The sequence below is a fragment of the Falco naumanni genome, chromosome Z (genome assembly GCF_017639655.2).
Source record: "Falco naumanni isolate bFalNau1 chromosome Z, bFalNau1.pat, whole genome shotgun sequence".
NCBI classification, from domain to species: Eukaryota; Metazoa; Chordata; class Aves; order Falconiformes; family Falconidae; genus Falco; species Falco naumanni.
Genome location: NC_054080.1, coordinates 35,031,859 through 35,047,987, shown reverse-complemented (window position 1 = coordinate 35,047,987; position 16,129 = coordinate 35,031,859). Strand labels below are relative to the sequence as shown.

General features: G+C 40.4%; 1 protein-coding gene across 1 annotated transcript; it reads right to left on the bottom strand.

The window, feature by feature from the left end:
- Positions 1 to 3,127: 3,127 nt before the first annotated feature.
- PHAX (phosphorylated adaptor for RNA export) lies at positions 3,128 to 14,588 on the bottom strand. Its single transcript, XM_040580255.1, has 5 exons — positions 14,397 to 14,588; positions 10,738 to 11,357; positions 8,458 to 8,578; positions 6,682 to 6,765; positions 3,128 to 5,020 (listed from the first exon to the last, which is right to left on the bottom strand). The coding sequence occupies exons 1-5, from the start codon at positions 14,499 to 14,501 to the stop codon at positions 4,751 to 4,753; spliced, it is 1,200 nt and encodes a 399-aa protein (XP_040436189.1). The 5' UTR covers positions 14,502 to 14,588; the 3' UTR covers positions 3,128 to 4,750.
- Positions 14,589 to 16,129: the final 1,541 nt, after the last annotated feature.

Here is a 16,129-nt window from a genome sequence, read left to right as displayed (position 1 = left end):
AATTGTTTCAGTTTCTTTTTCAATTTTTCCTAATTGGTCTAGATCATGTTCCACATCCTAAGTGACATTTGGAATGCGGATACAACAGTGGTCCAATTTATCCTTGAGATATCCACATACTCCATGTTCTTTAAGTAGGAGCATATCTAGTGCCATTCTATTTTGCAAAGTCATTCTGGAAGTTGCCTGTAATTGTATATTCAATTCCTTAAACCCCTTTTTGGTAAGGTTTGCTAATTTTTCCACTTGACCAGTTAACTGATAGAGCCATGCTCTGTTTCTATATGAAGCTATAGGATTTAAAAGTGATTCAAGTGCCCAGCCAATTTTCACTCCTCTAGATGGTTCATTCCAAATATCATTATTTATCTCAGATCTCTTTATTAGTTTCAATTCTAAATTCTCTAAGGATCCTCTAAATGGTGATTTCTTCCAAATTGGACACAATGTTGGTATGCCTAAAGTAATTTGTTTCACCTTACCATCTAATGGTAAATGTGTGGTCCAGGTTCCATCACTTAATGCCCAAACAAAAATGTTCTGGACTTCAAATAGTTTTCCTACAACTAAACAAAGTTCCTTTTCTAACTGTAAAAGTGCTGGTTAAATTGAGAGTGTTCTTAAGACCTCGACAAAGACAACCATATTTTAAAACAGTGGCCAACAGAGGAATTCTTTGGATTACTAAGTCTGCATTACTGCAGTCATACACTTTTTCACATTTCCACCACAGCACTATTTTATTTTCCTTCTCTCCCGATGAAATTGATCTATCATTGACCCAGGGTAATACTGAAAAAAAACTTTTCCATCCCAGCTAAAACACCAAGAAGTTCTTGCCATATACTGAAAATGGGAAAATATGGACATACACCATATAGAGTCCCATTGTTCTACTAATTGGGTACCTTGCTAGTTTTGTTACACTTCCATTTCATGATACTTCTGCTCACATTGGTTTTAAGTTGTTCAGCATAAGAACACCATCCTAACTGGAGATTTGGACCCCCAGGAAGAACAACTCAAGCTATGGCACTAGGTCGGGATCCTGTTATAAAATCATAATTCAATAGTTTTTTACAATCTGTTTCTTTACCTGGCGACTTCCACTGTTTTCTAATAACCTTTACTTGTTCATACCATTGAGTTACTGGCCTTTGTTCACAATAGGTGGTCTCATTTTTATATTGGTCAGATTCATGGTTAAAATTCCCCATGGAATAGATTCACCTACTGCCCTCGGTATTGGCAAACAAGCAGTGATCTGTGGGACATTTTGTAAACTGGCAAATTCTTTAGTCAATCCTACCATCAAATTTTCCTCAGCCATTTGTTTGGGAATGTCAATCACTTGTTCTGTTTCCACTTGTCTTTTGTTCCTGTCCACCAAGCCAGCCCATGATCCCACCAACACTACCAACCAAAATAAAATCCAAAAAATAATCATAACCTGATATGAAAAATTAAACATGTTTCAAAGTCAATTTTAAAGTCTCTGGGTCACAATTAACAATCTTCCACAAAGTAGGTGCTTTCTTCACTCAATAGTACGGACACAATAGCAAAGCATTGCCATCTGGCTTGATGTTTGGAACTGGATTCAGTAAGAGTTGCTGGAGATACCCAGCAGCACCTTGGGAAGTATGGGACAACTATTAAGCTGCATACAGTGTAAAAACATTTTCTCATCTCACTATCCCTACCTTTAAATTCAAATTATTCTTCGTATCTTCCTTCCAAGGCATCACAGGAAACACTGAGTCATTCCATGCTTGCTTGAGAATTTTGGAAAATAGGAGTTTATAAGCCTGGAGGACAAAATATTTTAATGAAATCATCTACTTGGAAGTGGAAGGCAAATCTGTAATACTGTAATTATAATTAAAATGATGCTTTCATGATCCACTATGAAACTGAATCACTAACAAATCAATTTTCCCTGTGATACCAAAAAGCATTGTTTTCTCATTTGCATTTGGGATGTAAGAAAAACTTCTTTGGTTACACACAAGCTGTGCTTTCAAACCACAGCATGTTTCCCTCATTTTCACTGTCTGCTTCAGGCATGACAGAGACAGCTTAGCTGCTATAACTTAATGGACAGAGGGCAATATTTGTCCCACAATGCATTTGCAGAAAAGATTATGCCTCAATGTCATCTGCCCATCGGAAAAACTTAAGAACAGAAAACACAACGCTTACATTTGGATTTTTGTCTGTAAAACAGCAGCTACTAAAATCTGAACAGCCAGGTCTATCTGTTCCCAGACAAAACACAGTCCACACAATCAAGTTTAGTTCCAAGGCACAGCTGACAGCAGCACCACAGAGCTGCTACCTCTGCAAGTATTGGTTCAGGACAGTCTAAACAAGCTGAGTATGTCCAAGTTGAGAGAAAACCTCTAGCCTTACCCACGCTTCCTACTGTTGCAGTAGCTCTGGGGGAAGAAAATAAGGAGGAATGAAAAGCTGGTTGATAAGTAAGATGAAGATGATCACTGTCTGTCTCTTAACACCTTACAGCAACTTCAGATACAAAGAGACAGATCTGTATCAACGTGCACCAACATCACAGCCTGTTCTTTCTCACTCCTGCACCTCTCTCATCTCACCTTGCACACCTGCATCAGTCCACTTGGAAACTGTGGTGACTGCAGCAAGGCTCCAAAGCCCCGGGCTCCTCAGCTCCAGCACTGGCCAAGCTCTAGCCAAGGCTCGCTGACACAAGCCCCTGTCACACACGGACTCACAATGTGGGTGCTGCCAGGCCACCACCACCACACACCAGCAGAAGCATATGCAACCCACAAAAAGGGGCAGGGGGCCTGGGTCAGGCTGCAGAGAGGGGAGGATCAGCCCCCCCAACTCCACTAACAAACCAAAACATGACTTGCAGCCACTGCAAGCTACACAAAAACGGGTGCTGCTTTGAAAGGTCTCAGTTGAAAGCCGAATGAAATAGAAAAGAGAAAAACACAAAAGATAAGCAAAAGCCAGTTAGTCAGGCACTGGAAGGAAGGAACGGGCACTATCATTCTCCTTCTGTTACAAGAAAAGACTTCATATATTCTTTCATTACCCCTTACTTAGGAAATCAACATTAGAAATAGTAACATTTAGCAGCAAATTACATAAAAAAACATCGTTATAATTTTGATTCTTTACAGAGAGTTAAAACATTCTCAAGCAGTTCCCAAAACCAGGATCAAACGGTAGTCTCAAGCCAGTTTGGTAGTACAAAATTAATTTTTCCCTTACAGAAGTTACCAATTTAGAACTCCAGCCATCACAGGTCTGCTAGGAAAGTTAATGCACAAAATCAAAACTTCTTGTTATTTCAGCAAGAGCAATTATAACAGCAAAGGCATGCTTTGTATCTGATGAGTATCTTCTTAACAATAGGGAGGTCTGGCACATGAACAGCAAAATGCAGAAAAGTCAAAACTAATTAAATTTACTGAAATATATAATGGAATGTGCTATATGTTTAAGAACTCTTTCTTCACATATTTTAGTAATTCAAATACCAGCTCTTTACGGTACTGAATTGCTCAATATTCTAACTTTACTATGTGTTTCAGTGATAAGCTTTGCTCCCGAAATCTGCCTCCAGGTGAAGAAAATTTACGTGCTCAATTTTGTTGTTGGGTTTGAAAGTGAATTCATTCACTCATATTTCAGAAATACTTTATACTGGAAAATAATTGCCTAGACACAACTTGTTAGTGACAAAGTATTTTAGACATCACACATATCAGCGTTGCACATGTTCTTCAGTTATATTAAAAATACTCAACGTAAAAATTGTGTTCAATTGAACTCTAGAACTACACAATAGTCTTCTGCATCAAGTAAGAAAATCATCTTTTGCATACTACTGTTTTCTTAAGAATTAGCATAGAAAAACTTCAGAACTTCTGCAAGACAACCATTACTTTATCCTACTGCACATGCGAGAAGCGTGGAAACAAGAATTGTAAGGTGAAGAGTTTATACCTGCATGTAGAGTCTACAAACCCTTGAGGGGAACATGTTAGTACAATCTCACTACTCAGAAACCATTCATTTATAGCTGTTTTCAAACAAAAAGATCTGTATGAACTGTGTGTGTGTCTAATCATGGAAAAAGTCCAGTCAGAACAGGTAGGAAGCTCAAGTCACTATTATAATATGAAGGATTAACCTGCTGCAGAAATTTAAACATAATTGCTCAACAGTGCTCGTAACAAGTTTAGTATTCAAAAGTCATTAAGTTAATTTTATAAACCAATCTGTTTTTACAGGTCTTACTCCTACAAACACTGCTATTCTTATCAACACATTGCCATATTTAGAACATACAATCTTTTATATTAAAAGTAACTTTATACTGTTTTATCTGTTCAACTGAAATGAGGATCATTGCTCACTTGATTATTTTTGTTAGCTTCAGCAAATTAAGTATGATGTATTTGGTTGAAGTATTGCCTTAATTCCTAAACCTAATGTGGCTAAAAAAATGTTCCTAAGGAATAAACATGATGCAGAGCTATTATCTAGAAAAACATTACACTTTTGAGGACTCAGCAAACGAAAAATAGGACAACTAGCATCTTTCATGCTGTTAAATTTAGCTAAGAATTATATCATGTTCTTCAGAATCAAGTATTTCCCATGTTTCTGCAGCTTATGAAAACAAGAAGTCATGGGATTATAAGAAAGGCTCATTTAATATGTTTTATAGAGACTTTGTCATCAAGAACACTACTAACTAGAAGATCTCCAAATCATGAGCATTATCAATTTCAATAGTATCTTCATGTTCCATCTTTGTTTCATGATGCCCCTCCTGTAGATCATCCAGGGAAGCCAGAGCCTCATTTGTATCACTAGCAAAAGTCTCACGAGACGCATCATCATATTCTTGCAGGTTAAGCCCTTTAATGGCCTTTTTCATCTTCTTTCCTAGAACTTGTATTCTCCTCTTCTTAGCTGCTTTTTTGTTTTCATACTCTTTTTGGTTTTCCAGATAGAATATTTCCTTGAAAGAAAAAAAAAATAGAAATATTCATATTTCTAGTTTTTCCTAAAGAAAACATAAAGAATTAAAATTTTAATTACAAATACCATTCAATATTTAACTAAGATACACATTATTGACAGAAGTATGAGGATAGACCGCACTTAAGTGCCCCATAAATAATTTTATTACGTAATTACTCAGGGATATCAAAGTGCACGTAAGTAAGTATCACTAAGTTTTCATTTCAAGTTTGCTGATGATATAAAACTGGAAGGAATGGGTGGTAGCCCAAAGGGTCATACTGCCATAGGGAGGGACCTGTAGAAAAAATTAAACCAAAGGTTCTATGACAACTTGAGAAAAAAACTTTCCTCCGCAATGGAAATTTGTATCCAGCTCTCATGATCTTTACTGTCAAACATTTGTAAAACCCATTACCATCTTCTATACTACAAAACACAATTGTTACAAGTTTTCTCCATACTTCAAGGGGGAGAATATAATACAGCAGAGCTAAATGCTGCTACAAGCTTTTCTTTCCTTGCTTTTTTTTAAAAAAAAACAAAACTTGCATACCGAAAGCATTAATGCTTTTTTTTTTTCCCCCAAAAAAGCTGCAAGTCAAATGCTAAGGATATGCAAATCTGTGAGCGTTACATATGCGACAACGTCCATGACAGGATTACACGCATTTTTTCCCACAGGTTTGTATGACAAATGATGTCTCACACCATCGATCAAGTTCACTGAGTGAAAGCTGCTGTCTCATTAAACACTTGCCAGAATCAGCAAGAGAAAAAAAAACCCACACAGTTACAAGGGTATGGAAAATGGGGTAGAAAAGCACTTTTTTTAATGGGGTAAACTGATCAACCTTGCAACTTTTTGTGACCATTACAAGCTATGAATGGTTCGTTGTTGGTTTTTTTGTTTAAACATAAACCAGACAATCACAATTTATGTTGTTTTGTTCCTCGATTCCCAGTGCAAGGTGCTGGGATGGTTTACAAAGTGAGTTGTAGCCAACTACAAGCAAAATAAACGAGTTTTTCTATTAACAAAAGCTTCAATAAAGTGTCCAATACCAAACCCAAGTTGTTTTAATTGAATGAAGAAAATACCATCTCAGCCTATTTCACACCCTAAAAGGAAAGGCAATAATATTTACAAGCTGCCAAACTAATGTGGTGAGCATCACGGATTAGGCCAGTGAGCAATTCTGACTAGGTTCAGACCAGTATCTGACTTAATGAGGACTGCTGGCTGGTGCCACAGCTGGAGCTACACGAACAAAAGTATTTATTAAAAGAACATAATTAAATCCATGCATAGTAACAGAGCTCCAAAGGGAGAAATACAACTGCAGATAACACTGCTGTAAGGAATACACAAATTCAGAAAAATCCAGTGTTTATCTCTCCACACCCTATAGTGTCATCATCCTCAACAGATCTTTGTGACTGGCACTACATAAAAGGCATTTTCTCTGCCTAGCACAAACAGTAATTCATAATTTTTTAGTGGTTTTTTTGCTTATATTTTGGATGTGAGAAGTTTGATTCTTTGGAATATAGAATTAAATTTGTTGGAAGTTAAGAGAGAGATTAAATCAGAACACTTCTAGTATAAAAACCTCAAAATTTACTTTGGATGATCATTTGCACTCTGGACAATTTTACCTTGATTTGCTCTTCTTTGATGCTAGGTGTGTTCTTCAGCAGGTTTAAATAAACGCCCCCTGGTGTTCTTCTTCTAGTTCCATTCTTAACAGGGAAAGAGTAAATTAGTAATAGCAAGCTTAATACATTCAGTGTTGATATAAAAATACCATCTAACACTGCTTTGTATTGAGACAGAATATAAAAAATTAAGTTCTGCTGTGTTATCTATTACATAAAACCAGCCATAGCTGTTTTATTTATGACTGAATTAGTCATAAGAAGGTCAACAACCAGCTTGCTACATTTGGACAGGTGAACTATGAGGTTACAAAAAAACCGTTGTAACACAATACCAAACTGTTCAGCTACATACACGTCTGATTTTGGTAGTGCAGAAACAAAATGCTAATATTATTCTAACTACTCTCACAACTATCTACAACAACATATACACTAGGTTAAATATTCAGAACATTCTGAACACATAAACCCAGTAAAATGCCAAAAATGAGTTTCATAAAATTACATAGGTCTCTGGTTTTCTTAATTGTGCTCAGCAATTCTACAACCGATCTGCATAATCTGCATTTCTGCCTAAGGAATATGAAACACAATGTGGACTTTGAAGTTTCTCCCCACAAGATATTAGTTCCACATTTCAACAGTTTTCAGTGTTGCAGTGTACCATACTGAAGCATGGAAGGACTTAGCTTTGAAATCTCTGTAAATCATAAGCACTAATTACCATACTCTTACTCAACTACCATAGTATACAGTTGAACTGTTACGCCAGTGCTTGATATTGTATTAAGTGTGATACTTTTCTGCTAAATAACAAAGAAAAATACAACCCAAAAGTTCTACCTATAGAGATGGTGAATTTTTTAAGTATGTTCTTGAAAGAGCAGATGACACATCTATCAAGCACAAAACCCCAACCAAGAAAAACGGTATGACCTGGCTTTCCAATAGCATACTCTGATCTGCAGCCAAAGGAACCTGTGCCACCAAGAGTCATGTTCTTTCATCTCCTTGGTAAACAGTTGTAAATAAGTACTTAGATCTTTCAAGACAATAGACTGCTTCTCAGACAAGTTGCTAGCTGGAAAGTTGTTGCTTTTTGGGGGGGTGGGGTGAGGGGTGTGTTTTTTCCTTTGGGTTTGGTTTTTAATAGGGCTATTTTTCCCCTCTTTTTTTCTCCTCTCTACTTCCAACGACAGAAGAGATGTAAAATATAAACAAATGCCTGAAAGTACTTACTAATTCCCTCCCACTTCTCTTCTGACCTTTTGCACTAAGGCTCATTATTTGATAAACACTAACACACATTAAGAAATTAATAACCTACCCATTCAGTATAGGATTTTTACCATGATTTTTAATGTAAATCAGTATTGTTTTGCTCTACTGATACACAAGGCACTGTTTCTCCCACAAAGCTAACAGATTCTGTTTTGAAAGTTACTCTTCTAACGTGACATCAGAAATGCTCACTACTCACTACTGAGTATGCTGACCTCTGATGGCATGCCAATAAACCCAGTAGACATGTCAGTGCTGCCAAATATCCACCTGACCTACTGGGGCAATGTGCCAGAGGCTTCATTCACCTGGATCCTAACACTACAAGCTTTTATTCAAGCTTCAGAATTCTTCACTCTGAAGTCTGTCAGGGAAAGATCTCATAGGGAGGCAGAGTAGAAATACCTGTCCAACCTGAAAGCTGTACAATATCTATGAGTAAAAAGTTGCGTGTGGGTCCCCCACAAACTCACAATATCACATTTTTCTTACCACTATGAAGAGTCCACCATTTTGTTCCACTTCAGCTGTTTCCATAAGCAGTTCGATAGCTTTTCTTTTCCCAATTATTTTCACTACTCGGGCAATTAAATCTTTCTTTGGCTCACAAAGCCTGTGAATGGGGGTGGGGGGAGGAAAAAAACCCAACACATTAATTGTCAGTGTAACTTCTCCAATAAAACTGAACATGGAACCCCCATAATGAATAATTCATTTTGTGAGACATAAAACTGTGTTAAAATTGAAGAGTCTATACATTTAAATATGTTTCAATGGCTTCTTGCATCAGACTAGATAAAACTGACAGCTGCTTAAACCAGGGGTCCTCAAGCTATGGCCCACGGGCCAGATATGGCCCCCCCCAGGCTCCTCAATCCAGCCCCCGGTATTTACAGACCCCCCCGCCCCTCCCACCGGTGGATGGGGGGGGAACCAAGCAGCCGCAGATGGCTGCCTGCCACTGCGCCTGCGCCGGCCCCCTGGTTAAAAAGTTTGAGGACCCCTGGCTTAGACTTAGCAGTGGCAGCTTCAACAGTCAAATCCCCACCCTACACAATCTCTACACAAATTCTGACCCTACACAATCCTCCTGTATGCACGCTTTCACAAGCACCTGTACACTCAACAGGAACTGAGAAAGATACAGGGCAAAAGCTGCCACAAAATAGTCAGAAATTTTTTTTTTTAGTTCAGGTCACTGTGTGGGCCAGCACAACAAAAGGTTATAAAGCCAGGCACAGATGGCACAGCATAAATCAAACACTACTGTGATGTGTATAACCACTATCCTACTGATACAGTTCGCAATCATATCACAGAAACACAGAAAGGTTTGGGTTGGAAGGCGCCTTAGAGATCATCTAGTTCCAGCCCCCCTGTCATAGGCTGGGACACCTTACACTAGACCCGGCTGCTCTAAGCCCCATCCAACCTGACCTTGAACACTCCCAGGGATGGGAAAGCCACAGCTGCTCTGGGCAACCTGTTCCAATACCCCACCACTCTAATTTTCAGCACCACACCTGCTATAAAAATTTAGAAAAGGGGCTTCTGCCCTATTTTGATCAAGTTCAATATAACAAAGGAAAGTTTATTGCAAGAGACACAATCAAAGTTTTAAAACTCATGAGTAAGAATTTATTAATTTGAAATTATGATTTCATAATTCAAAATTATGAAAACTACTGAGAACTGGTAACAGCATTAATAATTGTCTAATTGCTGTATTTCAGCATCTGGCAATACTAAGCATCACATGCAAGAATTCAACAGTGATCAGTAAATCCAGGTTTTATTTAAATATTAAGTTAACCATGAGTAAATCTTGTAACACTTACTCCCTATTTAACATAATTTTCTCCCCTTGCACCAATGAAAAAGGATGGGGGCAACTTAAGTCATCTAAGTAAGAATGACTGCAGTCATGCATCCTCCCTCACATCATCAGCCCAGTGCTGCCAGTGCCACCTCAAAGAAAACTGCAGCAAACTGCTTCAGGAAAGATCTGTCTGCAAACTAACTCTTTAAAAACAGCAACAGGCTTTTGGACAGACAAGTTTTCTGACGCAGCTCAGTACAGTTACTGAACAGGATTGTGAAAAGAACTGGGTGGTGGTAAGGGTGCATATGGCTGGAGCTTGGTAATCCCAGCACTGGCTTCCATAAATTAGCACAGAACTACAATACAGTTTTACCACAGAGAAAGAGGCAAGGCTTGATTTCAGTACTGGTGCAGCCCTTGGCTACAACAGCAGCAAAACATTTTCTTCAGATAAGCATGTTCCACATAAAGAACACACACATTTCAGAAGCTGTACTCTCCAAAGCACTACACAGTCCAAGCAATCTACAGTTTCAAAGGTTAACAACTTAGCCAGATTTTTACGGTGACCATAACAGTTGTTCTTTGGCATCCAACTCCAAATATGCACCTTTACACATGGGGTATTTCTTTTAAAAGCCACTACTAAATCTTACCATGAAAAAAAGTATTTTCCCCTGCCTTTGTTCTCAAACACCCAACTATTTAGGAGGATCTTAAAAAAATATATATAATTAGACAGTATTATGTATGCCTCTACAAGATAATAGCCATAATGCTGCATTTTTAATACCAGGATTTTGGAAATACACACAAGGCACTCATGTTTTTTGTAATCTTGTATGATATCTTACATCTTTAGCAGTAAGAAACATTTTTTCCCACCTCTTCTTTGCCATCGACAATTACCAATACTTACTGAAGTGAAAATACACTGTTATTAAACTCACCGATAAGCAATTTCATCTGCCACTTTTTCCTCTGAATCTTCTTCTGTTATATGATACCTGCCTTTGTATTTCATCTCTTGTCTTTCACCCAGTCTATCTTTAACAGGCCGCTTCCGTTTCAGAAAGCCTTGTCCATTTTCTTCTTCTGCTGGCAATGTTTTCTTGTCATCATGCATGTATTCATCCAGTTCTTTATCTAAAGTCTCTGCCTCCTTTTGCTGAGATTCTTTCATCAGCTTTTTAGCCAATAAATAATTGTAAGTCTCAGACTGCCTGCTTCTGTCAATACTACCATCCATGCCCAGAATCCCAAGTTCAGTAGCCACCGCATCCTGATTCTGCTCCTGGAGCACCAGACCCCAAATGTTGTTGACCTTCTTGGCACCTACTGCAGTTTGTTTTTGGTGGCTCTGGCTAAGCTGAAAAGGCTCAGATTTAGCAGGAGGGAAGTTGAAACACTTCTGTCGCTTTCGTTTCCAAAGACAGCTGTCATCATCAGAATCAGAAACGCTTTCATCACTTGAATCCACACTTTTGGTTGTCCGATAAGGAACAGTTGGTGCACATGATGAAATGCTGCTCTGGAACAGTCTGCCTGAATCGTTGCCATCATGTGATTTCTGAAATAAAAGAATAAAAGTCCATTAACTGACTTTTATAAATTAAAAGAGCTATCAAGTCATGTCAAAGCTGATCAGCTAATAAACTTAATTCTGACTCATGTGACTGTCTAGGCAGTCCTCCATGAGCATTTTTTTGATAACAGTTGACAGGAGCATCCTATGAAATGTCTGTATTATGACAGACAGCATGGCTGTTGGAAGAAGGGTTCGCTGGAGTCAAGAAGTCGCTCAATACGAGTTATGCATCTTGCTCAACTTTATTAGTTTCTAACACTACTTATATAGAATAGATACAAATGCATATTCGTAAAGCAAAAATATAATTGATTATTAGCCTCTAAGCACGCGCGGTTCTCACACCCCTAATTATCATGACTAAAATAAGCATTCTATCCATGTAGTTAATTTATGTTGCTGTGCTTCAGCCTTGCGGTTTGTTACTCCCTATTTTCCCATCCCCATCTTTCTTGGCCCTGCACCTGCTTTCCCAACAGCTGTAGCTTGTTACAGCCACGGCCTGTTGGCACAACGTAATGACTTGGTCTCCGGATTCAAGAACAGCTCCAGGCCACCTTTCTTGTTAACTTCAGCACAGCAACTTCAGTACAATTCTGATTACAGGCCTATTCTAATACCAAGCCTGGACTGTGCAGATCTTCAGAGATTCTAAGGCCATGCTTCTGCAGCCATTCTTCTACACATGGCTACTACCCAAAACACCTACCAGGATTTGCTAACCTATTTAATGTAATCTTTGTTGAAAGAAATTAAGATTATTGTGACACTGAAAAAGCTATTAAAATTCCTAAATCAGACAAAGACACAACATGCACAGCAGCTCTAATAAAGATTAAAAAAATCAAACCACCACAGCAACTTACGAGAAGTTTTTTAACAGTACAGAAATTAATATTCTCTCCAGATTCTGAAAGTGGTCAAGATTAGTGATCTGCAACCACAATACTGTTCCCACAGACTCAAGTGAGAAGAAATAATGACCAAAAGATGCAAAACCGAACCCATAAAACTTGCATGCTGACCAGACTCTGAGAAGCTAACAGTATATTGTGATTCAATTAAGACAGCACATGACCAGCTGGGGAGAGTAGCACCTTACAGAAGACTTGGGGTTTTCTTCCTTTAAAACAAGACACCACAGACTCACTATGCCTTAGTAATTAGGGCAAAATCCCTAAAGGCTTCACTAGACCTTACAAAAAAAAGTCTCATTACTATAAAAACATTCAAGAAATGCTGTTTCCCCTGTACTGGGTCTGGCTGAGCCCCACAGCAGCCCTCACAGTGCTGTGCTTTGTATCGGTACCTAGGAAAGCGGTGATAACACACCAGTGTGCTGACTACTGGTGAGCAGTGCTTGCAACAACATCAAGGCTATTCCTCCAACCTTCCACCCAACCCTGACGAACAGGCTGGGGGTGGATGGCCAAGACCTTGCCAGGGGTCACAGCCAGTAAAGCTGGCCCTAACTGACCAATGGAATGTTCCATACCATAAGATGTATGCTCAAATATAAAAGCTAAGAGAAAGGAGGAGGAAGGGGGGTCATTTGTTATTTACACTTGTCTTCCAAAGCAACCACTGTGTGTACTGAAGCCCTGCTTCCCTGGAAGTGGCCGAACTTTGCCTGCTGATGGGAAGTAGAGAGTAACATATTTTGTTTTCCTTTGCTTCCATGTGCACAACTTTTGCTATTTCTTCATTAAACTGCCTTCACCTATACCGACAAGTGTTTGGGGTTTGTGGTTTTTTTTTTTTTTTGTTATTCCCCCCCTCTCTGTTCTGCTGAGCAGGGGAGTGATGGAGTGGCTTGGTGGGCAACTGGCATCCACCCAAGGTCAATCACCAAACCCCCCCCCACCTGCCAAATAAACAAAAACACGAAAGCCAAACCTGCTCAAATCTGTGTAACCTGTGAAAGAGCCATAGGTATCATAACCCAGAATTCTTATTCCCAATTACTGGAAACTTTTGGCCACACTGCCTGTGATCACCTGTAGTAAGCATTTTCCTCACTTATAATTCCAGTATTTCTCTGACTGACTTCCTATCACAAAGTTATATGCTATCCTGTGACCTTTAAAAAGATGTCTTCCTTCAGTTTAAGGTGAAATAAAAACTCTTTCTTTAACCTTGCTGCTTTCACCATTTCTTCTTCCTCCTATTAGCAAACAGAAGACATAAGTCTTCAATTTATTTTATGGTGTTATGAAATATAAATCTTTAATTTAAAACGTAATCCATAATGTAAAATACTAACAACTCCATAACCTAAAAAAACACCAAAACAAACAAAACCAAAAATCCCACATCTCTAGTAATTTTTGTGCTACACATCCCAGAACTATATTGCAAGTAAATCAAAATACCTAAAGAGTATAAAAACTTACACGTGCAGCGTCATACACTTACTTATTTTGAAATCTTTCCCTGCCCACACACACCCATAAAGTTCGTAACACACTCTAACGTGAAAACAGTGTAAGGCACTTCGAAATAAGTAATACCTATTCAGGAATTTACGGATGCATAAGAGTTGTGAAGTCAAGGGACAGCAGTAATCGCCCCTCATTGTTTTCATGAGTGTTTACAACGGCTTGTTTCTATTGTTCTTGAGGCGACCGACGGTACCGGTGAGCACTCTGCTTTGCTCGCCGGACCCAGAGCCCAGCAACAACAAAAGCCTTCCCCGCCCCGCGACAGCGAGCGGTTTTCCCAAACGAACGGGCACCGGAGACACACGCCAGTTCCAGGGCCCAGCGCCCGGGCCAAGCGGTCACCCCTGGGGAAGGGCCCCCCACCACAACCCCCCGCCCCGCCGCAGACCACGGGCTGGGCTCGGCCGGCCCCGCTCCCCAACGCGCCCCTCGCTCTCTGGCCGGCAGCGGGGCACCACGGGCGGCGGCAGGGCCCCTGCGGCCCTCTCGCTGCCTTCTCCCGGTGGGCCCTCCGCCGCCAGCGGTGGCGCGGCTCCGGCCGTAGCCCGGGCCTCGCCGCCGGCTACCTCCTCTTCCTCACCTGCTGAGGGTCGCCAGGGGAGCCGGCGCCGGGCATGTCGGAGTCCGAGTCGCAGAGCTCACCGTCCTCCACGTCGCCCTCCATCCTCCGCGCCTCCAGCGCCATGTTAGCGCCGGAGCGCGGCGGCTCGTGGACGGGAGCGGGACACGTACGGTGCGGCGCACGACAACCGCCACCCACCAGTAGGGAGAGGGCGCGGTTATGACGGCGGGCGCGGTGCATGTCGGGAACGCCGGCGGGCAGCGGGGCTGATGGCGCGCCGCGCGTCGCCGCCATTTTGTCCGCGGCGATGTGGCCCGGCACTGCTGTGGAGTTGTTGCCCGGCACTGCTGTGGAGTTGTTGCGTGCCGCTTGTCTTGTCGCTGCAGTTGTGGAAGTAGCCGGTGCTGCACAAAGAAGGAAGTTTAGGTGAAAATCCGTCCCGGTCGGCTTTATTGCGTGCCGGGGGCGGCTGGCAGGGCCGTGCAGCCACCCGGTGCCCGGGGCACTGACCACAGCGTGCAGTTCCTCAACACAACAGGCAACAACAACAACAGGCTGTTGTACTACCGAGTTAGTAAAATGGCCCAGTTTGCTCTCGGCTGCAGGTTGTTGCGATGTTTCTTAACAAATGCTGGAAGAGAAGCAGTTTCTGCCTACAGCGTGTCACTCAAAACCCACCGGAGGAGTGGAGAAACATCTGTTCTCTGCTAGTCAGCAGGGTCTAAGTGACCTCCCTGGATCCACTTCAACGTAAATTACAGTGTACCCCTATTGTGTTAGTTTGTGTATGACTCAAGCCATCATTTGTGTGCTGTAACCACTTCCCGAGGGCATATGTATGGATCTATAATGCAGGACACTAATAGGTATTGGTTTAATTAAGCAATTTATAATCTGATATGGATAAATTTTTATCACAACACTAAGCCAGTTCAAAACAGGCAGGTAGGCTGTTAAACCCACACTACCACCACCACCCCCTGAAAAAAAAAAAAAATCCGAGCCTGATCAGAATAAAGCACAAGACAGAAGAGTCCAGCGATAATTTCTAGGGCTGTTCAAAATCTGTGTTAAACAACTAAAAGAATACTGATCATGGAGTTTAAATGTTCTCCTTACTTTCTGTGAATAATAACGCATACATGTGATGGTGTTTGATGACACAAGAATGAGATAGTGGAGATGTGAGTGAGAAAGTGATGAAAGAATATACACAGCATTGGACAAATGTCCAGTATCCTCAACCGGTATAAACAAGTATAGATCAGATAATTTAGGACAGGCCTGCAGCTATAGATTCAAATACATTGGTACATTTTGAAGTGTTACATCTCTGCTTGCAAGACAATGAAGTGTTATTCTCATATCAGGAAAAAAGATCCATTTGATTGTAATTTTTTTGCAGATTTTCATGGGTACTGACTCTCCAATAAAGGGAAAGAAACCATTGTGTCACATTTTGTCTGAAAACAGATGTTTTTCCCAGTTGGGGTGTTACAGAAATGGAAAGGGCTAAGAGATTATTGGTAGGCATCCTTCAACCTGAACTTGAGAAAATGAGCATTTACTTCAATGATAGACTGTGATGGTCAGTGGTCAACCACTTCCCATTTGGCTATGCCAATCAGGAGTTCAAAGAAGGTGCTGGTTGTTTTAGCTCTGATTAATGACAGATAGATTAATTTAGATTATGTCTTCCTTCAGTAATTCATATATTTCCTTTGGTAATTAATATATATAAAGTCCCACAG

Excerpts from the sequence above, each read along its gene's own strand:
- PHAX (XM_040580255.1), bottom strand. The coding sequence starts at position 14,501 with ATGGCGCTGGAGGCGCGGAGGATGGAGGGCGACGTGGAGGACGGTGAG. Across the intron at positions 6,766-8,457 it reads ATGGTGGACTCTTCATAGTG|AATGGAACTAGAAGAAGAAC; the intron begins GTAAGAAAAATG and ends TTCCCTGTTAAG. Across the intron at positions 5,021-6,681 it reads TCAAAGAAGAGCAAATCAAG|GAAATATTCTATCTGGAAAA; the intron begins GTAAAATTGTCC and ends TTTTCTTTCAAG.